Source organism: Polypterus senegalus, chromosome 4 (genome assembly GCF_016835505.1).
Source record: "Polypterus senegalus isolate Bchr_013 chromosome 4, ASM1683550v1, whole genome shotgun sequence".
Taxonomy (NCBI): domain Eukaryota; kingdom Metazoa; phylum Chordata; class Cladistia; order Polypteriformes; family Polypteridae; genus Polypterus; species Polypterus senegalus.
The window spans coordinates 139,795,421-139,818,906 of NC_053157.1; the positions used below are offsets into that span (position 1 = coordinate 139,795,421).

General features: G+C 35.0%; 1 protein-coding gene across 4 annotated transcripts in view; it reads right to left on the reverse strand.

The window, feature by feature from the left end:
* The window catches only part of atp8a1 (ATPase phospholipid transporting 8A1), a 346,241-nt gene that overhangs the window by 198,981 nt on the left and 123,774 nt on the right, over positions 1 to 23,486 (reverse strand). For 2 of the 4 annotated variants that reach the window (XM_039751372.1, XM_039751370.1), the window contains exons 3-11: positions 23,422 to 23,486; positions 20,774 to 20,872; positions 15,439 to 15,484; positions 14,317 to 14,357; positions 11,244 to 11,317; positions 7,336 to 7,405; positions 5,687 to 5,814; positions 5,241 to 5,352; positions 4,632 to 4,797 (exon numbers count right to left, since the gene is read on the reverse strand). The exon at positions 23,422 to 23,486 is cut by the window's right edge and continues 35 nt beyond it. In XM_039751372.1, the coding sequence (XP_039607306.1) occupies positions 4,632 to 4,797; positions 5,241 to 5,352; positions 5,687 to 5,814; positions 7,336 to 7,405; positions 11,244 to 11,317; positions 14,317 to 14,357; positions 15,439 to 15,484; positions 20,774 to 20,872; positions 23,422 to 23,486 (801 nt within the window). Of the gene's footprint in view, positions 1 to 4,631; positions 4,798 to 5,240; positions 5,353 to 5,686; positions 5,815 to 7,335; positions 7,406 to 11,243; positions 11,318 to 12,197; positions 12,272 to 14,316; positions 14,358 to 15,438; positions 15,485 to 20,773; positions 20,873 to 23,421 lie in introns of all 4 variants that reach the window. The other 2 variants (XM_039751373.1, XM_039751371.1) reach the window with 1 other exon arrangement.

Sequence of the window (23,486 nt, forward strand, 5' to 3'; positions counted from 1 at the left end):
ACAGGTTAGCATATAAGTTTAATGTTAGTAGGAGCTTACTACACTACACTACATGGTTTATCCATCCATCCATCCACTATCCGACCCGCTATATCCTAACTACAGGATCACGGAGGACTGCTGGAGCCAATCCCAGCCAACACAGAGCGCAAGGCAGGAAACAAACCCCAAGCAGGGTGCCAGCCTACCACAGGGCGACTACATGGTTTACTATCTGGAACATTTTATTTTTTCCTTTTCTTGCCCAGAATGGGCCAATTTGTGATGACATTTAGATAAATCTTAAGGTTTGAGAGTTTTGTTTTACTCTAAATGTCTACAGCACACAACATATCTTGCTCCAAGACAATGTGCTTACAATTAATGCCATCAATATTGCAATTAAAAATCTCCCACACTATTCTTTATTATTTTCTACAAACCATATTGATCTCTGATTCCATCTTAGGCACATGCAATTTATAGACAGAATTTTGCCACCTCCAGGCCTGAAAAGATGTCAAAAATCAGAAAATAGATTCTAATGTGTTCTGACAGATGTGAGCATGAAAATCATGGGGGTTTAGGAAGAACAAGGATCTTAGGCTTGAATTAGTGTGCAGACCCCACCAAGGTGTATTAAGGAAAACAAAGAAAATATATACATTTTCTAAATCCGCTTATTCAGAGCAGGATCATAGCAAACCTGGAGCCTATCCCAGCAGTGTTCAATGCAAGACAAGAAAAATCCCTGGACAGGGTACCAGCTTATTGTAACAATACTATATATATGCAAAATATATGGCATGGCTGATGTTAAGAAAAAGAAGAGTATGATATTTCAACTATCAATGTATAGGGAGAGAAAGACTGAAAAGAGACAAATACAGTGGTGTGAAAAACTATATTACTATCCATCCACTAACTCATGCAGCCTGGAATTTAGACAGCTAAGTCAAAACTTTTCTTTTTTTGTAATTTTCTTGCTTTATATTCATTCTGGCTTGTGTTAAGACCAAAGTGTGTGTGTATATTTATTTATTTACTTACTTATTTATCTACCTATTTATGTATGTATTTATTTATTTAAAGAGCTTCTATAAAAAGCCCAATTTCCCCCCAGGAGACAAATACAATTCTATCTATCTATCTATCTGACAAATAGATACACATACTGTATAAACCTTTGCTGACTTGCAAAGAGAAAAACAATGGGCTAAAAAATTTTTGATGTTATGTGTTGCATTTGCAGTCTGAGGGATATATATTTTCCTACAGAAAAAACAACCCGAATGCCTCACAAAGAGTGGAAAGAAAAATAAGGAAAGAGAGCAATAGGGACTAATTTGCTGTTGCTTTGTAAAACACTGCTAGCATTAGTGGTGACAGAAGTTTTTGTAAAATTCTGTCAGACATCCGCACCTTTTCAATATTGTATTTTCCACATCTAAAATTTCAGAAAGAGTTAATGGCTAATTCATGTTATTTATATAAAAAATTCCTCAAGCTGAGGTATATTCTAGATTATTAGGCTATTTTAAAGTGATCTCGTTAGTTCAGCAGTTCCTAATGAACAGTACTGTTTATCACTTTTGGAAAAGTTAGTTTAGCCAGAGTATTCATTTGAAAAATCATAAGTAGCTTCACTTTCATGTATGACATACAAAGATCCTATTTACCTTCTCTCCACATTTGAAAGGTAAATGTCACTTAACTAACAGTTGCTCTGTCTCACGTAGACAAGAGATTGAAATCAGTTTGAAATGTAACCCTTTTTAAAAAGATCAGGTTTTGTACATTTTCTTTATCAAGTTTAGAGATAAGATCTGTTAATATTATAATTCTTTCATCCTGCTGTTTTTTTATATAGCTGAATTATAGTTAACTTCAAGAGATTCTCACACAACTGTTGTAGATATCTCCTAGATGGAATTAGTTTCAATCTGCTTAACATACTCTGCACCAGTTGCTCTGTGAGTCTTTTGGTCTTTCTAATGTCAGTACCTTAATAGTTGGAGCATGGAAGGAAGTTGCTTTGGTTTTGCAAAGCATTAAGGCAGTACATTATTTTTAATGGCAAATTCAAAAGTAAGTACAATGCAGTTATGAAAATGCAGTATTAAGAGCAAATAATCAGTTACAATCAGGCCCGGTTCTGCCAGTCTTGCTAAGGGTCTTGGAGCGGGGCTTGTCTTTTCCCATCGAATGTCAGTAGCTTGCTTCAAAGAAAAACGGGCAAGTCGCAACACCGTGAATTGTAGCAGCTCAAGTATGTAGCACATCAATCAAAAGTTTTTGTAGTGTTAATCAGAATTTTACTGATGAATTAATTAAACTTGTCGCCAATTCGGTAAATACGTAAGTCAAGTTTTTCTCTACCTATGAAGAAATTTTCTTAATTTTTTTTTTTTACATTAAGGAAATTGCGAAAATTTAAAATGTTAAATACACTGGTTTAGAAAACGAGCGAAGGTGTTATAGGGTGAGGGGGTGGCTAAAATTAAATGGCACGATGGCAGCTTCGCCTCTAGAACCGGGCCTGAGTATATTAAGAAAGAATGTAAACAGCTTTACTTCCAGATTTCGAAAGTCTCGGACTAATGAAGTATATTTCTTGATAAGGAGCTGACACCATTAAGAGTAATCCACAGACGTCTGTGAAGTATAACTTTATGATTAGACATATGAAGAAATGTAAAAAGAAAGTGAGATAAGCCAAAAGTTGTTGGGTTTTGCATAATCTTCTAACTATAATTAATGACCACCCAAGTAAAAAATCATTTTACAGGTGACAAAGGTAAATGCTTTTTTTTTTTTATCAATATCATGTTTTCAAGTTTCAAAAATTTCTATTAATTTGGGAGAAATGGTGAGTCGGAGTAAGCTAATATTACAAAGTCAACAATGTGGTTTCACCTTGAACAGTTGTTTCCAATCCTTGTCCCGTGCCTGCAGACTTTTGAGCTTACAAGTTTTACAAGCAGCAAGTGATTTTACATCTAATCTCATTGTGTAGCAACTAGCTGGTGTTTTGTTATTCTCAATTTTTTTTTGCCCTTAAGTCTCTTTTATTATTTTTCATAGTAATTCAATTTTTTTCTGTTGACTTTGTTCCCTTATTTGTACATAATTGTATAAAACTATCATTACATGTTGATAAATACTTTAATTTAAGAAACGCCATAGTGTAATTGTATATGGTAAGTAAGATTTGCTTCCAGCAGCCTTGAATACCAGTACCCAAGTTCAGAAACTGGATGAAGGGACAGGTCAAAGACTTTCAGGAGAAGATGATCAAATAAAGAAAACAGAGAGGAAGAATACACGAGGCAGGGAATTGAGTGAGTTAGCCACAAGTCTTTCTTCATAAATTCATTTTAGTGTCCCAATACAGTTAATTGCAGAAAACATGCCATTAGAAGACATTCTTATTTGTTGTATTGCTAAGTCCTCTTCTCTATTTAGATTAAGTAGGCTGGAGGATGTGTGTTTTCTTTTTTAATTATGGACTTCAATAATAAATATCTCTTAAAACAAACACTGGTTTAAAAATAGATGTTAATGATTCAAATAATTAATGGATAGATGCATGCATAGCCTGTGCAATTTACTTAATGAAATATTAGATTAATTGTATATGTTGACTAAATTATTTGCAGCACAGCAAAAACAAATGTTTCTATGGCATGTAATAAACACTTTAAGATCTTGTGCAAATGAAAATCTTCATTGATGTTAATACTGTATTATTATTAACATTTTTGCTTTTACAGAAACATTTCACACAATGGCAAACAAAACCAGGCAAAGCCCAATGTGACGGGCTACGATGAGACCAGAGGCTTCATTTTTGGTATTGCCTGGGAAAGGCCACTGCTGCTGAACTATTGTCTATTTGTTTGTGCAGTAGTGCTGACATTTAGGAACTTCAGGAGAGAACAAAATGTTTCTTTGTATGCAGATTGTATGCTATATTTGTAAGACAGAATATTCACTTTGGTAAGTGCTACTAAAAATGGATGAATATCAAGAGATTTTAGAGTTCATTTTCCTTTCACTACAACAAAAAAGTGCATATTTAATAGTCACAATCACTCACAAAGACCTATTTAAGAAACATTCTGTTTTTTCACAAAGCATTAAACAAGGACTTTATGAACTATCCGATAAATCAGATGGTAAATCTGTGTATAATCTTGTCTTAAGCTTACAAATGTTCATTACTAGCAGCCGCTCCAGGGTTGGCCTGGGATGAGTATGTATGTCTGTGTGTGGGTAAGCTTTAGTGTGCACTTTGATAAACTGAGTTGGTTTCAGTTTGGATACAACTGCAAATAGAATAACAGGAATTAAAAGCTGCTATTAGCTTCTAATATAAATTTTCTTGAATGAACAGTGCATAAAATACAGTGTTTATCATAAACAGAGAAGGCCTAAAAAGGGATAAAGGGATGCAAATTTGAAGCATTTTGCATTAGCTTAGTAACAATTAAATGTCAAGTACTGTTTATCACTAACTAGAATTAACTGCAACCTGTCCATAAGCTATGAAAATGTTAAACATGGGTTAAGATATTTCAACATGTTTATGTGATACACAATGGCAAGTGATGGAAATTGTTATAACTTTCTTCAGTAAAACAAAATCTTACAGTTTAAATCCATGTACCAAGCTCCACTTCCATGTTTTGCTTTCCATATGCTTTGCCCAATTGAACAAATCAATGAAATACCAAGAAGGCATCCAAACAATATCAGAATCTGTATGTTTGTAATTCTTTCCACATTAGACAACTTCAGTGGAGGTTTTGTGGAATTCTGAAGAACATAAAAACAATATTAATTTCATAAATTTCACATTTACCTAATAAGGAAAAAATAAGACTGTGCTAGCTTTAATATAACCTGACATTTTTCCTATTAAGAGGCATTTAGGTATTCACCAAATTTTTTAAGATATTAATCCTCAAAACAATTACATTATACTCCTATGGCTTAAAAAAAGGGTACATGCCATTTATTAGGGTGCCAACATTTTTTTTTTATCTATAACATTTAGTGTAAAGCCACACTTAAAATTTGTATACATAAACTGGTCTTGCCAGTAAGATAAGAAAAATAACATACAAACACACTCTCAAAAAGGTATCTACAGTGCCATAATTTATGTAAAACTGTAAAAAAATGAAAAGACGTTGATAGCAGAAATCCTGTGGGGCACCAATATTTACAGGTAATAACAACTTGGACAAAATACATACCTGCATGAGTTTTGTGTCGTGCCCGGTGTAGACAACTATTCCATGAATCCATTGTGTATTCCTCAGCTGAGCACCTCGTAAAAGAATTTGATCAGGGCCAAGTGGTGTAGTGCTGCAATCCAAAGTAAAATTAATACTGGTAAATCATCTTTTCTAACTACTCTTAAGTGACAACAAATCATTCTCTCATTGTAAATTGCATTTTTCATCACAGATCAAATGCTAACACATTACTAGATTACACCTACAGTGTAAATAAATGGGATTTTATTAAAATAATTTAAAGTAATCTAGAGTTTTTAAATAGCAATAATGATGTTCTGTCAGTAATTTCATTGAGAAATGTTAAATAAAATTAGGCAGAACACTCAATGTACAAGACGTACAACAGATTATAATTTAATGCGTTGATCAAAATGACATGAATGGGATCCCTTGCTGCATACCTGTGACCTTCAAGCCTTATATTGCCAACAAAATCATACAGATGGCGATTAGGACTTTCACATTCCATGCGGCCAGAAAGTCTCATTAAACTGTCAATGTCTTTTATTTCTGACGTGATCTGCAAGCCCTGCAAGGCAGTAAAGGAATTAAAAGATACTGAAAAGTAATCATTCATATTAAAATCACTGCTCTATAAAGCATGAAAATACAATAACTCTTTGTTCCTGCTTTGAATTTGTATGTATATATAACCCTATACACTTGGGTAATTCTTTGTAACAGAAATACTTAAACATAGCATACCTAAAACAAATAGTTTTGCAATAGATGAGGATGGTAGGAAAAAGGACTATTAAAATGTTAAAAGACTTCTAATGCAAAAATTACCTACTTAACATTTCATGAAAAAGCTGTGTATTTAATTTGTTTTAATTCACAGTATGAATATGTACAACAGTGAACATTAATCATGATAACAAAAGATATATATGAAGTAAAATTTCACTTAATTGGTCTAAGAACAAATAATTACTAACTATTAATAAACTGTTTCACATGGACTGTTTGTTGTGAAAAAAATTTTAATTTCCAAAAATCTAAAAACGCTACACTTTCTGATTCATTAAGAGGACATCAGAGGACAGATGTGGTAATGGCAAAATGTAAATGATGCTACAAAACCCTTTATTGTGAACCTGACATCTGCTTAATTTGTCTGGTGTAAGTCTAGGTGTGATTTTGTTACATTGGTTGTCTGTGTAAGTGGGGAATGGTCACTACTTATGGCCTTATAAAGTATGTTTTTAGTAAGGTTTTATTTGTGTAGGTTACATCAATTCAGACTCCATGCAACTGACATTTTATCGCAATAAAGTAAACTTGTCCAATGGCATATACTAGTAAAACTAGACAGATTAGTTTGCCTTAAAAATTATGTCAGGGTTAATATTTCTTTTAAATGTATATGCTTAAGCTTAGGGATTCAGTTTGCTCATTAATATACTGTGAAATGTCAAGACTATTTTGTGTTATTAAGAGTATTCGTCCATCCAACTTTCCAAATACTGTACTGTCTTCATTTACTACTTGTTTTTAATACAACATACCATTCTCAGACCGGCCTAATCCAGTGAAAGATCTCGTCAGTGCTCGGCACAAGGCAGGAAACAGCCCTGGACCAGATGCTAGGCTATCTAGGGACTCACTCACCAGTACACATCCACACTGGGCCATTTAACTTACTCTCTGTATCCTTAGGGATAGGAATTCCCAGAGGAAAACCCACAGAGAATATGCAAGCTCCACTTAATAACATGGGTATTAACCTAATGATGATGAGAGAGCACTACACCCCCTGAACTAACGTTAGCTACAATTTTCATCTGCTTAAATAAGAAACTTGTCTTAGTACAAACAGATTGATGATTTTTGTATGAATTTTGTAAAGTTAACATTCTAAAATCTAAAAACTAAGAGAGGTTTTCATGTCAGTGCTAATAATAAATTGTCAGTCCATTCAAGAATTCTATAATATTTAGCAGAACATAACTGAACAAATCTTTTGTATAACAACAAATAGTTAATAAACAACTAGTCCAAAACTCAAATTATCATTTTTTTAAACAAAGCAAAAAATCAATAAACGTACCTGTCTAATTTTCAGGTTGGTTTCTCCATCTAGATTGGCCGTTTCAATGTAGCACATAGCTTGAGGCTCACTAATTAAACAAAATCACATTAAGTCTGTACAATAAAAGTCTGTTTACACCACTCCATGACAACTCTGGTAATTAAGTTGTTTGGGAAAACAGAGGCTGCCACTAATTTTGTCAGCTGAACATTTCACATTCATTGCTATGCCATCTGACTTCTGAAAAGCAGCTGAGGATGAAGATTGTCTGCAGGTGGCTTCTTATGGCCATGATTTGCAAACTTTTTTTTTTTCTGATTAGAAAGATGTAAAACAAAAAATTACTTTAATTTAGTTAAAGTGTCAATCACCAAAGATATTCAACCAATTTTTGCAGTTTCATTTATGTTTCCCCAGTTCTACAGAAGCTCAATGACACAACATGATGTATAGACACAGGGGGTTAATTCCACCGAATTTGTGGATCACAAGAAGTCTGTAATTTGCATATATGTAAGTTGACTAATACAGTCAATGCATAATTTACCTTGAAAATTCATAATTTGTGTAAACAAAATTGCCATTTTTTAAAGAAATACTACTTCTCATGTGCTTATACTTCAGCAGAATTCCCCCTCTATCTTTAAAAGAACAGCCCATTTTTCTCTTAATTAAATATACAATTCATTTAAAATGGAAGGTTTTGGAATTATATGCAAAACTAGCAATACATTGTATTTTTTATTCAATTTCAACAGTACATTCTTTGTTAGAATACACACTGATTAGTTTATAAAGCAATAAATCATTATAATACAGCAAAAATGAAATATATGAAAAGTTATATGAATGAGTTACACTCTGTTCGATGGAACCAAACATAACTGTGTTCTTAAACATGTTAATAAATTGCCACTGGTTAATCACAAACATCTCAACAAAATTCTAAATAATTCTTAATAGAATAAATGAGGTTTTTAAGGTTTTCATAACTAGAAATAAGATAGCCTAAACAACATGAAAGCAAATACTTATTTTAATAAGTTATAATTTAAATGTATGAAAATGGCTTTTATCTATCATAATACTACTACACAGGACTGAGCTCAATGATCGACTCTGTAACTGAAAAATTAAAACAATACTGCTATCAATTAGACATAAAAGAACAGAATGCTAATACAAGGCAAAAAGATTAAAAATCTAAAGCAGTTTTACTGTCAAGACCACATGATATAACTTCTTTAACTTACTCAAAATTATAAAATAAAAACTGGTAAAAATAATGCATCAGTGTGTATTCTTATAAAGATATGTATCTGTTTAATTTATTTAAGGTCAAAAAAAGAAAAATGAAATTCATAATTTCAAAGGTTTACCACATGTTAATCCTAAAACAGTGGTTCTCAAAGTGTTTCAGCCAAAGAAACGAAAGACCACTACCACATTTATTTTACTGTATATATTTATGTGAAAATAGCAACAATCAAATGCAACATTGGAGAATTTAAGATTCAAAGTCCCAGATTTCAAATATATCTCTTATATATATATTTCTCTTCTGGTTCATCCTGCTTCCTCTTCAAACCCGGACCCGCCCACATGCAGCCCACACAGCATTTCTCAATTCCAATTCATCCTCTTCCAAACTCTTCCCTACGCTGCCTGCGGCTTCCCATACACTCCCACGCCGCTTTTCTCGAGTCCTATTCCTTCTTCGGACTACCTCGTTCCTCGCTCCTCTCTCATGACCCCACTGGTGTCACGTTACTGCCCGATATCTAGCCTGACCGTGTCACCTTTCACTTTGGCCATGTCTGTGCCTGGGAGTCTTTTCCATAGCCTGCTACAGGAAGGTACTCTCTCGACCATTGGCATTGGTTTCGCTCCTTGCCGTTTTCGTTATACTGCGACGGTTGTTTCATAAGCCTTTGTTATAAAATAAACAACAGTATCTTCTCTGTCGATGGTTTGTTGTACAACGTCATCTGTATTCCTTGATCCGGCAACTGCCTGTTCCTATCAGTGGGTTACTTCTTGACACAAACGGTTGATGAAGGCAATGCACTCTCACTACGACATACGGCAGTAGATTCCGTTGCATCACATTGGGACAGATTTGGAGACGTTCTTCCTGCTGTTCTTTCCAACGCAAATCGAGTTATCACAACAAGTCAGGAGTACTATCAATACATGGCAACATCTGGAGTTTATGGTGGTGAAGCTGAAATTCAAGCTCATTCCAAGATTAGATCTTTCGACTCATTATCTGTCATCTCCAGCAAAACACCTATTCACAACTGCATCTTTCAAAAAGTATTACTTTCTTCTTGATTTCTGAATTCCTTTCTCAACGTTTTCTGTTCCTATTCTTACACCGCCGTATGCTACAACGGGCATCGGCTAGTAGATCAATAATAACCTCCTTGGTTCTGGAGACACCAGGCAAACTGCGAGCAGTGATGTTGCAGAAGCAGTGTGTATCACCTGCCATAGCGATCCAGGGGCAGGTTCTTGAGGCAGACGTTTAGGTGGATTTAAAAAAGAATCTTAGTTTGAGTAGGGGATTAGGTGGACAGGAGAGAGACTGAGAGTTTAAAGTAGTTTTTGGAAAGACAACGTACTGGATGAGAGATAGATGAAAAGAGAAAGAGATGAGAATGAGAAAGCAATTGTGATCTCTATTGGTTTATAGGAACATAGTGAAGTAGGACAAAAAAAACAGCTTCAATTACAAAGCTCTAACAGTAACGAAAAGTCCCAAGTATGGGGTGCAGCCCTGGTTTTAATAAAACAATGAATTCATCCAAATAAAGGAAGGGCTGATTTGTCAATTCTATGTACTATCCTTATTGTGAATCCCAGTACTCGTTGTAATATTTTCCGGCAGCATTATCAGCAAAAACTATATATGGGAATAAAATATGGATAAATTTCAATGCCTTTAAAAGGTGCAATGAACAATGTGGTTTGACAAGATGATGCTCATGGTATGACGAACTTCAGAAACAAAGCTTTTATGTAAGCAAACAGCAAGCATGTTTCAGTCTTAAATTCATATAAGCACATAACAGATTAATGCATCTGAGTGATTTCAATGTCACTTTGGGGACCACACTTTGAAAACCACGTTGTTAGAACATACATATTTGTATTTTAGTATTCTTTCAAAGAGCATGGATTTCAGAAAACAGACATAAAGAAATCTCTTTCTAATGAAAAAAGAATATTCTACTTAAGACAGCCACTTTGTTAATTTATGATTTTGTTTTGCTTTTATTTCCAAATATAAAAAACAAAAGCATTTTTGCTCATCCCAGCTAGCAGATTAATAAAGGGTATAAGTTTTAATCATCAGCCCCTTTTTTATAACGCTTATATGAAAAGGAAACACATTTAGCAAGATAGTGGCACCATCCAAAATAAGCAAAGAGGAACACGTGCTCTTCTGCTGGCTTTGTTATTTGTGCAGAAACATAATATGCAGTTGCAACATAAATTAATAACAGTGAAATAAAACTGAGGAACAAAATGTCACAGTACCATGCAAAGCCTTACAATACAAGACAGAGATACAGTGTATGTCAATAATGTCAGCACATGCACAAAAGATGTTGCAATGTACAGTGGGTCCTCTTTAAAGCTGTGCATTATCCAAAAGTGCAATAGGTTAATGTGGAAGATGTAGCATCATAAAATTAAATTATAAACCTTACAAACAATTAATTTTTTATAATGAGCAGTATATCTCATTTTGTATCATGGTGCCAGTTCTATAAAATGGCTATATTTTCAGTCTTGCAATGATCCAAGATTCCAACATTTATTAATGCCTTAAATATATAAGCCGAACAATTGAAGTTCAACATTTCTAAAAAATGAGGACCCACTGGGGTAATGTCCCCAGAAATGAATATTTTTCTGACCTGGATGAAAGAATGACGAGATCAGCTGGGAGATGATCCCCATTGGTGACTCTGACTATCTCGCCCACTGTCACCTATGTTATATCCCAGTACGGAATCGGAACAAAACATGAAGGCAAGTTTCAGACATACAAAAGTGTGAGGAAAGAACAAAAAAGAAAACAAACACAAAAATAATGCACACACAATAATGAACTAGAGGGAAAAAGTTAAATGTAACTTTTTAAAAAAAATATGATCTAGTTAAGTTTTCAAAATCCATTCATAATCAAATCAGGTGCAAAAATGAAAAAACATAGTTATCAATATTCTAATTTACTCTCAGTTCACTTTTAGTTAATCCAGCAAAAACTGCGTGTGTGTGAAAGGTTAGGGCTGTTTCAGAAAAAAAGTCCTAACAGGCAGTAGAAACAAACCTTTAATGAATAAATAAAACAGTTTTATAGACATAAATAAAAATTCTTTGTTTTTTAATGGAGGCAAGATACATGTTTATGGCTATATCTCATATGAGATACCCATACTTCATTTGAGTGGTGAATTATAATCTTTTAATAATTTTGACAAGCACACGGTTTCTCCTCATGATGCTTTTTTCAGCAGGAGTGTGTGTGTGTGTGTGTGTGTGTGAAACAAACACCTTAAATACTTCCAAAAACTAACACAAACTTATGATAGACATTGGAAAAGCCTGATTTTAAAGTGGATTTTGAAAACAACAACACAAGTATCTGATCAATGCTAATGAAAGTCTCCCAAGAAAGTGATAAAACCAAATACACAAAAAAGGTTATCAGGCTGGGAAGAACAGGCTTTTTTAATATTGAATAAACATTTAATTGCCTTTGATGGCCTAGTCCTTTTTTGTATTAGGCTATAAATTTCTTGGAAGTGTAAGAAAAGCAATACAAGGTTGGGAATTTATCCTCTGAGCAGTAACACATCCTTCTCTACCTTGATGACAGCAGTATTGTATCAGCTGGTATGTACTCTTTGCCATTTACTCTAACTATATCTCCAACCTGTACCTGCAAGAAACAAACTAGTAATAAGCAAAGATTACCTTTTTATGTTGATAAATAGAAATGGGAACAATTGTCCACCTACTATACTAATTTTCCAAAAAAACATTTGAAGGATATGATAAAAGTGGAACAGAGTGAAAGCTCCTTAGTGTCATATATCTGTGAGATTCTGGGTTTCAGTACACTATGTGTCTTTGTCTAGAACAAACTCGAAGGGCTCAAAGTCAGATTATCAATAATACACAATGCCAATGTGGCTTACAGCAATCACTCAATCTACTATCCCTTGTTACAGGCATTGCATGTGTCATGTAACTGAAAAGAACAAAAATTGACAATGCACCAATGACTGTAAACTGATAAAGAATTAATGGGGGGAGAAAACTATATGCCTTGAAACAGACAGGTACATGTTTTACATTTGCTATGCTGTTTACCAATGTGACATGTCTAAAGGCAATGTACTGGCATTTTAAAAATACATCAAAACTTTCATCCTTTAAAAGTTTATTCACTCACACTTCATATTTTTGCTAAAACAATAATTAAGTTTTTATGTCCACAAACTATAGAAGAACATTCAAATGGCATTACAGACTATTGTTAAAATATTTGTAAACCATTAAATGATACACTGTTGTAATTACAGAAGGGGCACTCTATAGCAAGGTACTACAGTAATGTTATTAACGTAACATAATATTCTCAAACCTATAATCCAATTTTAAAGTTAGATGGAGCAGCGTTTCCCTCCAACATCAGCTACAGGGGAGGAACCAGTCCTGGATAGGGCAGAAGTTGGCCATCAGAGGACCTATTCAAGCACAAAACTATACTCACAATTTTGATTAGTCAATTAAATTAACATGCATGTCTTTGGGACATGGGAGGAAAAGCAGAGCACCAAGAAGAAAAACCCACACAAGTGTGGGAAGGATATGCAAGCTCCACAGAGACAGCTACTAAGTACGTAGCAGTATCCACTGTCCTACTGTGCCATCTTAAATTATATAACCTTAAACTAATTGACTCATGTAACAATTATTTTTAGTTACAAACCTACTGAAAAAAGTGGCAATATTAATACATTGCATATTATACACAACTCTCATTCCAGCTCTCTTTAACCTTTTCTCAAATGACTGAGCAAAAAAGTAATGGGACTATTGAAATTATTTTATTATTTATGACTTGGGTAAACACTGTGCACAAGTTGAGGATCCAAACATATATAATGCTTCTTCAGGGAGTCTTTGGACTAATCATGCTCATTCAGCTGTTGTGGATCATGACAATGACATAGCAGTAATGATCAGGGAGTGTCATCAAAGTGTCCGCAAATAACTTTAAGAGTAGATTCTTTGTGTGACCATGTCTTAAATCAGGGTCTTTTCTTTGTAACATAGCTCTCTTTTTAAAGTCATTTTGAATTGGACAGTTGGAGTTTGCTGTTATGACCCTTAAAGCATGACATATTTAGAAATTTACCTACAGAAATTCTGGGATTGACTTTTGTCAAGGCCATCAATGTATTAAGGAATGTGTGTCTAATTTTCCAAGTCTAACACACAGCATAAAAATCTGGACAATGTTTGGTTTAAAAAGCATGTTTTACTCAAGAATACTTTATTATCCAGATACTGTGATCCAACTGAAAAAGTAAGGGCACAACTCCTGCCTAATTAAATCATTAGTCACCTTGTCACAGATGTGTGCAGCCTCTGTAAGTTTTATATAAAACCTAATCACTTGCAAGATGGGAGGGTGTTAATTGCAGTCCTTGTGCTTACACATTTTATTTTTTGTTACAGACTAGCAGTTTGCTTTGTGCAAATGGAAAGCCTGCTCATTTCAGTCTAAAACTAATTAAAAATTTTAAGCATCTGTTTCCAGTCCATTTTTAAAGGATGTAAAAGCTTAAATAATACTGTAAATACAGACTTGGCGATCAATATACCTAAAGCAACTTTCAAGGTGTGTTTTATAAGGCAGCATGTATAACTATTTCCATCAAGGTCATATTGTGTGAATAAAAGAAAATGACATACCTTTTCCCAGTGGACAATCTCCCAAGCACCATTTCTGAGCACTTAAACGGAAAAACAGACAGGGATTTCATTGTATGTCATACTTCACACATTTCTTCACTCTACAGTATCGTTGTATGCTATATACCTCATTTTCTTCACTCTATCTTGTCTTTATTTAAGCTTTGTCTATCTTTAACCTTTCACAAGCTGTCAGACATAGGTTTACTTGGGTTCATTTCCAATTTGTCTATTAACGGTCTTATGGACATGTTCTTCTTAAAAGACCCTAGATGACAGTGAAATTCCTTTCTTCATTGAAGAATGACAAAAAACTTGTTTGTCTCCCAGGCTCGGCAATGAGCTGCAAACCTAGAACTTGATACTGGTTGTGTAATGACAGGATTCTGTTTTATGCGGTTTATATGGTTCTCTAAGCCCAATGAACAATGTGAAGAGCACTTTATTATTATTATTATTAAAACAGCTAGAAAGTTTAAATAAACTTTCAAAATACTTTTTTGCTTTACCCAAATTAATTCCAATGCCATTTTTAGAATTAAATTAGCTAGTTTATTTTACCCTTTGCTTCTACCCAGTTTTTAAAAAGGTGCCTAAATGACAGGGGTGGCTTGTTGAATGATTGCCAGAAACTATCTAGATGTCCTCTTTGCCCTTCTGCAAGTACTCTTAGGTATAGAAATGTAATTGGATACCATTTTTCATCAGATGAGTCAAGAATATTTTTCATTTTAAAGACCTTAGGTAACATTCAATAAACATTCAAAGATCATCAATCAGTCTAATCATTGTGAACTTGGGAAGGAGCTTTTGATTTCAATAATAAAGCCGTCACTAATTGAATAGATCTAAACCCTTTAGTGATTTAGCAATGAGATGAAAAAACAGCACTTAAAGTAAAAAAAAAAACAAACTAGTATTTCTCATTATTTCAGCTGTTGTATAGCTTTCCTTCCAAATTCAAGTCACATATAGTAAACTCTGATTAGCTCAATTTAGAAATTGCGCACAATTAGCTAACAAATCCATGTTCAAAGAAGTTCACTTAACATGATTAATTAAGAGGTGGGATAAAATCATCATTTAATTAGGTTGTTTTTTGTTTTCTTTTCTACAGCTTACCTTGGGTTTCCTTCTTGTTTACAACATTATCAGCTTTATGGCGTTTCTGTACAAAAAGAAAAAGTTTTAAAATTTGTTTTTACAGATGTTTGTATATTATATTTAATTTATATTAGGAAGGAAGTAGCTAAGTGCTTTAACGTTTGTCATAATATCAGTAAGAAATGGGCTAGTCACAAATAAAGCTTCCCTATTAATGAATGCAGACTGTATTTACAGTTCCTTATACTAAACAGAAATAAATAATATGAGGGATGTTCAAAAAGTTTCCGCACTTTTTTTAACTCTATTTATTAAGAATTTCAAAAACAAATTACATCACTTTTCTACATAGTCACCTTCATTTGCGATGCAATTTTCCCAGCGTTGTACCAACTTTTTAATGTACAATTACTTCTCCTCCTGACTTCACCGCTTCCAACAAAAATATAAAATTGTGGAAACTTTCTGAACGTTCCTTGTATAATACCCGTAGCTGCATATATTATAATAAAATTAATATAGTGTTATAATAAGATAGCAATGATTCTATTATTATATAATTATTTTAGATGTTTATTATTGTCATTATTATGATCTAACAGCGTAACATTCTCAGATCTGCCTAATCCAATAAGCTTTGTGTGCAAGGCAAAAACCAACCCTGAACCTGGTACTGATTATTTGCACTCATGCACACACTCATGCTTTCTATCATACAAAGTTACATTTTAATCAACATTTAACCTAATGCGCATGTGAAGAAAAACAGATTACTGAAAGAAAAACTGCAAAGTCCAAGCAGAAAGAGAACTGGCTAAGATTAGAACTCTGAAGCAATAAGGCTGCAGTGCTAACCATTAAAAAATTCTGTAGTTCGCCTGTGAGTATATACAGTATACACAATGTCCTGTTCTCAACAAAGTTGGCCCTTATGCCAAATTTTTAAACATGTGACATCCCAACTAAATGACAAACCTTTTAATGCCACATGACATATAATTCAAACATTTGTGAAATTCAGTCAAGATCAGAATGTGGCAAGATGTTTGCTTTTAGTAGAAAACAAGGAGTCAGAAGTGACAGAACAAAGTGTTAGGTAGGCCCTTCTGACAGGATCTGCTAAATACCTGCTACTGGGGGAAAAAAACACTTTTTTAGCAGGATAATGGTACTATCCATAACAGCAAAGCTGCTCTGCACTGGCTTGAAAAGTCAGCAGCTCACTTACTGTCAAATGACTCACATTTGATGCTCAGTGTGATGCCAGGTTGCATATCTGCTCTAAATGAGAGAATCTATACAGTATGTAGTGCTGATGTGCATTCACAAAAATTTCAGTACGAATATTGAAATTGTATTAGTCACATAATTAATATGTATGCTCTATATGGATTTCAATATAATGCGAAATTATTAGTAATTTTAACAGGTGTTACACACATGCGCATGGAGGCAGATAACGGGTTCAAAAAACGACAATTCCATGCTGGACCAGGGGATGGCAGTGTGCACTCTCTCTTTATCCTCTCCTTACCGAACACGGGAAATGCCGACTAGGCTCGATGATGTCACTTCCGGGTCCAATATCATCACTTCAGGTCCTTACTCAGATGATATCACTTCTGCTTCCTGCCCAGCTTTAAAATCACCATGTTTGGTCTGCCTACCAGTTTTGTTTTCGACTGATGTCTATAAAGACTTGCAAAAATCAATTCTTCACTTTTGACAGCCAATTTCAAGTATACGGGTGGCTGCCCCCAAACCTTTTACGGTGTGGTCTGAGTCTTTTTACACAGGTTACTTTGTATTCAATGATACTATAAAATAAGAACAAAATTCCAATTATTTAAGTGATTCTAATTTTATTTCTGATTTTGCTGATGTTTTTAATGCACTATAACAAAATATGATTTACCTCTAAAGGCTTTTAAATAATAAATAAAGATTACTTAAGACTAAAATTTTTAATCTTAAGAAATCTCATATGTCTTACATTTACTGATGTCAATGGTGAATGCATTGGCAAAGGAATGCCATTCCAGAAGTTTTTTTTTTTTTATTACTAAACATTCATATTTAAGGGCCATCGGGATGAATGCATGTTGTGTAACCAACAGATAAATACTAGAAATGACACTTTAATCAATAAAAACTTTAATAAACATAACTTGCATAACCAAAATTGTGAAACCAAACAATCCAACCATGTCATCAACTGCTGCAGTTTAAAAACTATATAAGCAATTTTGGATGAGAAGTACCTTTAACATGATACACTGATGTCTCAGTCATGGAACCAAACAATTCCAGATTGTAGTGCCATTGTTGTCAGATAACACCAGCACCTTAACCTAAGTGGCTAAGCATACTAATAAACAATGACATATTTTCTTCTTCTTCTGATGTCTGCCACTAAGGTCAATTTATGAAACACTTTAAACTGCAGCATCAAAGGAAAAGCAACGTGCTTATGTATCTCTGTTAGATGTCCGAGACCTTTTTATACTGGATTTCTTGCTATTTCAATATCTGCTATGCTACTCTCAATGCAGGTTTAGTTAGCACTGTGGATATTTAACATGGAACTCTGTTATGGCAACTGAATGAGAGGGGGAGCCACCCTCAACCCTAAACGCCCTCAGTCTCATTTCAGTCTCTAACCCAATCATACTGATACTCTCTATACTTTTCAGCATAATCCTACTTTTATTCATGTCATTTGCCATTTTTTAATTTGTGTCCGGACAAGCTTATGCTCTTACAAGTATTCAGTTCCATCTGACAAGGTATTTATGTTTCTGCCCAAGTCAGATTAGCATACGGTCAAATCAATTTTGGATTAAGGCCATTGACTGTCATATCTGATTGTTTCATAGATGAAAATATCACTCTTTTTTACATAAAACTATCAAACTCAACTGCAATGATTAGGGTAAGGACAGGGTATGAATATGTCCAGCGTCAGTGTGCAAAGAAAAACAAAGAAGGTTACTTATACCAAACGGCACAGTTAAATGAGGTTAAACAGCCTATTTACTATCTGGTCCTCTAGTCAGTTTTTCACACTATGAAGTTATATATAAATAGCATAACAGAGAGCATGAATTTTAATAATTAACTAGCAAAATACCCGCGCTTCACAGCGGCAAAGCACTGCCTTAAAAGTTTTATTAAGAAGAAAATTAAACATTTTTAAACTGAGGGGAAATATACCAATATTTATTTGTTAAGGATCTCTTTGTATACCACGTTGTTAGTTCGGCTCTCTGGTTGTAATATGACCAAGCTGTGCGCTGAGCTTACTCTTGAGCATGCCATGTACAGTTGGCCATGTGAACAGTAATCTTGTTTCAAATCTCACAGCTTGGATTGCTGCTGTAATAATCGGTCTGAGTTTCAAGGTTTGTTTCAATTACAACAGTATTTGTAGGACTTGTGGTGAAGTGACATTCGGCATCTGTCAAGCGTTGTAAGCATACAACGGGTTTCATCAATAACTTTACATCCAGCTTTCGAGAGTTTAAACATTCATAAACATCAAAGTGTCCACTACTGAAATCGTCACTTGTGAACCTAAGATGTTTAAGAGGCATTGGCGGTTGTCGAAAGGTGTACAATATTTGGCCATTTCGGTACACTTGAAAGTGACAACAGAAAAATTCAGCGGCAGCCAGCAACTCACATGCAGAACCATAGGTGAAGGGCTTAAGCATTTCACTCTTATAGTGCTCCTGTGTAGTACAATTATCTCCTGTACTGTCATCAGTCCACACCTTGAACCTGTCCCAGTCATTCAATACATAAGACACAATGTTCCTCTGGATATCAAGAGTGAGCCTGATATGGCCATGCAATATGTTACAAAGAAAATGGAAAAGGCAGGTGCCATCTCTGGGCATGGAAACCACTCGGTAAGTGACAGTTCTTTGATCGATGGTGATCACCTCGATAGACATGTTAATAGGGGTATGGTTGGAACGATAAAGGAAATGGGTACCTGAACAATGTAAAGTAAGTCTAAAATACCTATACAATAACTATAATCTTAATAAACGAACAATAAAACAGCGGAGAAGCCGTGGATTAAATAAAAAGGCTGTAGTTATCAGCAGGGAGACGTGAATCCCGTGGCGAAGCAAGGAAGGGAATGTGGAGACCGGAGCGATGGACGGCCTTATATAGGCAGGCAGCCAACAACGTGGGAGGCATTGGAATGGGGGAGCCAACACCGCCTCACACGGTGACCGAGCTGCAGGCTATGGACAATGTACTTAAGTAGGATTCAGTTAGCGTTGGGAACAAACCATACCAAATTTCTTGAAGATGGGCCCATAAGTAACAAAGACAGTTGGAAAGTTCAATATGGCGGCCGACAGTGGCGTCATACCACTGAAATAAGTACGTACATCAGTTTCGGTTAGCGCAGGGAAGCCACCTACCAAATTTCGTGAAGATGGGGCCATAAATAAGAAAGTTCAACATGGCAGATGTTGTCGACCGCTATGACCGTTACGTGTAGAATTTCGAAATGAAACCTGCTTAACTTTTGTAAGTAAGCTGTAAGGAATAAGGATGCCAAATTTCCGCCTTCTACCTACCTACCTACACGGGAAGTTGGAGAATTAGTGATGAGTGAGTGAGTCAGTGAGGGCTTTGCCTTTTATTAGTATAGATACAGAATTTCAGAGAGAACATTAAAGACTTCAGAAGCACGCTGTTTACAGCTGCTGCCTCACTTCTCCAGTGTATTTAGGCCAGACAGTTCATGGTTCATGTGTCAGCACGTGGTTTTACTCCAGGTACTTGAATTTTCAATTCAAATTCCAAGGATCAGCAGATTAGGTTAACTAGCAACTCTAAATTGGCCGTCTATGAGGGTATAGTAATAAAGATGTTATTTTATGTTGGTTTTGTGTTGTTTTAGAGATTTTTTTATTATTCAGAATTGATATCTTTGGGGTTTCTAACCATTTTTATTTACTTTGAATAAGTTTAGCTTATTTTTTTTGTTTACACAATATTTAAGACACATCACAGGAGTGTGATTGTCGCATCCATTGACGCAAGCAAAAGTTGCAATGTAAATAGAGTGGAGATTCCAGGATGTGCTAGCCCTCAGTTGGAAAGACTGCAAAACACTTTAGTGTAGTTATCTTTCTTTCAAGGATGCTAAGTGCCTCTTTTCCTCTTGACACTTGATTCTGGTTTGCCCCTTGAGTTTTGCTTACCTGAGTACTTCTTTTGAGTCTTCATTTTGACCTGACCTGGCTCTTACTATGGTTCAGCACTATTAAACTATAATTAAAACAATAAAGTCAAAAAACATTTAAAAATAAAAATATAAAATGCTTACAAGATCCTCTATGATCTCCTTTACTGCTGCTACAACAAGAATGAATAAGAGGGGAACCAAGGTGGTGTAACGACCCGTTGGTGAAACATCAGGAATTTGCTACAAAAGGAAAAAAAGAAAAGAAGGATTTGAATTAAATAAACAATTTTGTTGCACTTCTTGAGATGTACTCGATGCACATGAAAATACACACAAATGGTAAAATAAAGGACAGACCTTAACAGGACATTTCATTTCAGATGATTAAGGGAATGGAATCAAGCTGCCCACTCAGAACATTAAGAAGCATTCAGATTGACTGAGATAACAGTGCTTTCTTTAGTCTTTTGTTTTTGAGGTTGTGTTTATCCCATATATTAATTTCTTAATTTTGTATTTCAAAAGAACATTTTATTTTGTATACTGTGCTCTGAATTCATTATGACATTTTAATCTGAATTAAAGTAATTGTTAATGGCGACTTATAAACCTGCTTAATATAGTCAAACCTTTCAAATATCATTTATGTACAGGTGCCGGTCATAAAATTAGAATATCATGACAAAGTTGATTTATTTCAGTAATTCCATTCAAAAAGTGAAACTTGTATATTAGATTCATTCATTACACACAGACTGATGTATTTCAAATGTTTATTTCTTTTAATTTTGATGATTATAACGGACAACTAATTAAAGTCCCAAATTCTGTATCTCGGAAAATTAGAATATAAATTAAGACAAATGCAAAAAAAGGATTTTTAGAAATGTTGGCCAACTGAAAGGTATGAACATGAAAAGTATGAGCATGTACAGCACTCAATATTTAGTTGGGGCTCCTTTGGCCTGGATTACTGCAGCATTGCGGTGTGCCATGGAGTCGATCAGTCTGTGGCACTGCTCAGGTGTTATGAGAGCCCATGTTGCTCTGATAGTAGCCTTCGGCTCTTCTGAATTGTTGGGTCTGGCGTATTGCATCTTCCTCTTCACAATACCCCATAGATTTTCTATGGGGTTAAGGTCAGGCGAGTTTGCTGGCCAATCAAGAACAGGGATACCATGGTCCTTAAACCAGGTACTGGTAGTTTGGCACTTTGTGCAGGTGCCAGGTCCTGTTGGAAAATGAAATCTGCATCTCCATAAAGTTCGTCAGCAGCAGGAAGCATGAAGTGCTCTAAAACTTCCTGGTAGACGGCTGCGTTGACCTTGGACCTCAGAAAACACAATGGACCAACACCAGCAGATGACATGGCACCCCAAACCATCACTGACTGTGGAAACTTTACACTGGACCTCAAGCAACGTGGATTCTGTGCCTCTCCTCTCTTCCTCCAGACTCTGGGACCTTGATTTCCAAAGGAAATGCAAAATTTACTTTCATCAGAGAACATAACTTTGGACCACTCAGCAGCAGTTTTGTCTTTAGCCCAGGCGAGACGCTTCTGACGCTGTCTCTTGTTCAAGAGTGGCTTGACACAAGGAATGCGACAGCTGAAACCCATGTCTTGCATACGTCTGTGCGTGGTGGTTCTTGAAGCACTGACTCCAGCTGCAGTCCACTCTTTGTGAATCTCCCCCACAGTTTTGAATGGGTTTTGTTTCACAATCCTCTCCAGGTGCGGTTATCCCTATTGCTTGTACACTTTTTCTACCACATCTTGTCCTTCCCTTCGCCTCTCTATTAATGTGCTTGGAGACAGAGCTCTGTGAACAGCCAGCCTCTTTAGCAATGACCTTTTGTGTCTTGCCCTCCTTGTGCAAGGTGTCAATGGTCGTCTTTTGGACAACTGTCAAGTCAGCAGTCTTCCCCATGATTGTGTAGCCTACAGAACTAGACTGAGAGACCATTCAAAGGCTTTTGCAGGTGTTTTGGTTAATTAGCTGATTAGAGTGTGGCACCAGGTGTCTTCAATATTGAACCTTTTCACAATATTCTAATTTTCTGAGATACTGAATTTGGAACTTTTATTAGTTGTCAGTTATAATCATCAAAATTAAAAGAAATAAACATTTGAAATACATCAGTCTGTGTGTAATGAATGAATCTAATATACAAGTTTCACTTTTTGAATGGAATGACTGAAATAAATCAACTTTGTCATGATATTCTAATTTTATGACCGGCACATGTATTATATACAGTACATAACATTAGGAAATCAGCATGATGTAAAAGCAAGGGCATTGCCACCTTGGAGTCTGTGTGACCCTGAACAAGTCACTTACCCTGCTTGTGCACTACCAGTTAAAATAAACATAAAAACAACAGTATTCTGGTCTTGAAAGTTGACTTAAATAAATTTACAAAAACATATACTGTATGTACATTGAGTCACATAAACTACATTAATGGAATATATAATAATAATATAAAGCACTGTTGAAAGCTTTTTTGCCTTGGACACATAAAAAAAACTAAACACCTTTAAAATCATTAAACTACTTAGAGTACTCTTAATGATTTCTGTCGTCTCATTCGGCAATAAAGAGATTGTAATAAAAAAAAATCAATGAGCCCCATATGCGGCTGAAAATTGTCTACCCAGCCTAGCAGATCTGTGACCAGTTGATGAAATACCAAGAGGTACATAAAGCGGAATATGCTGGCATTTCATAAGGTTACACGATCATCATTTGCAATACTTTGCTTCATACATCAGCAGAACTTACCTGAAGAAGTGCAATGAAAAGGAAAAATGCATTTGCTGCCCGTCTGAACTGTGAATAAAGGAATC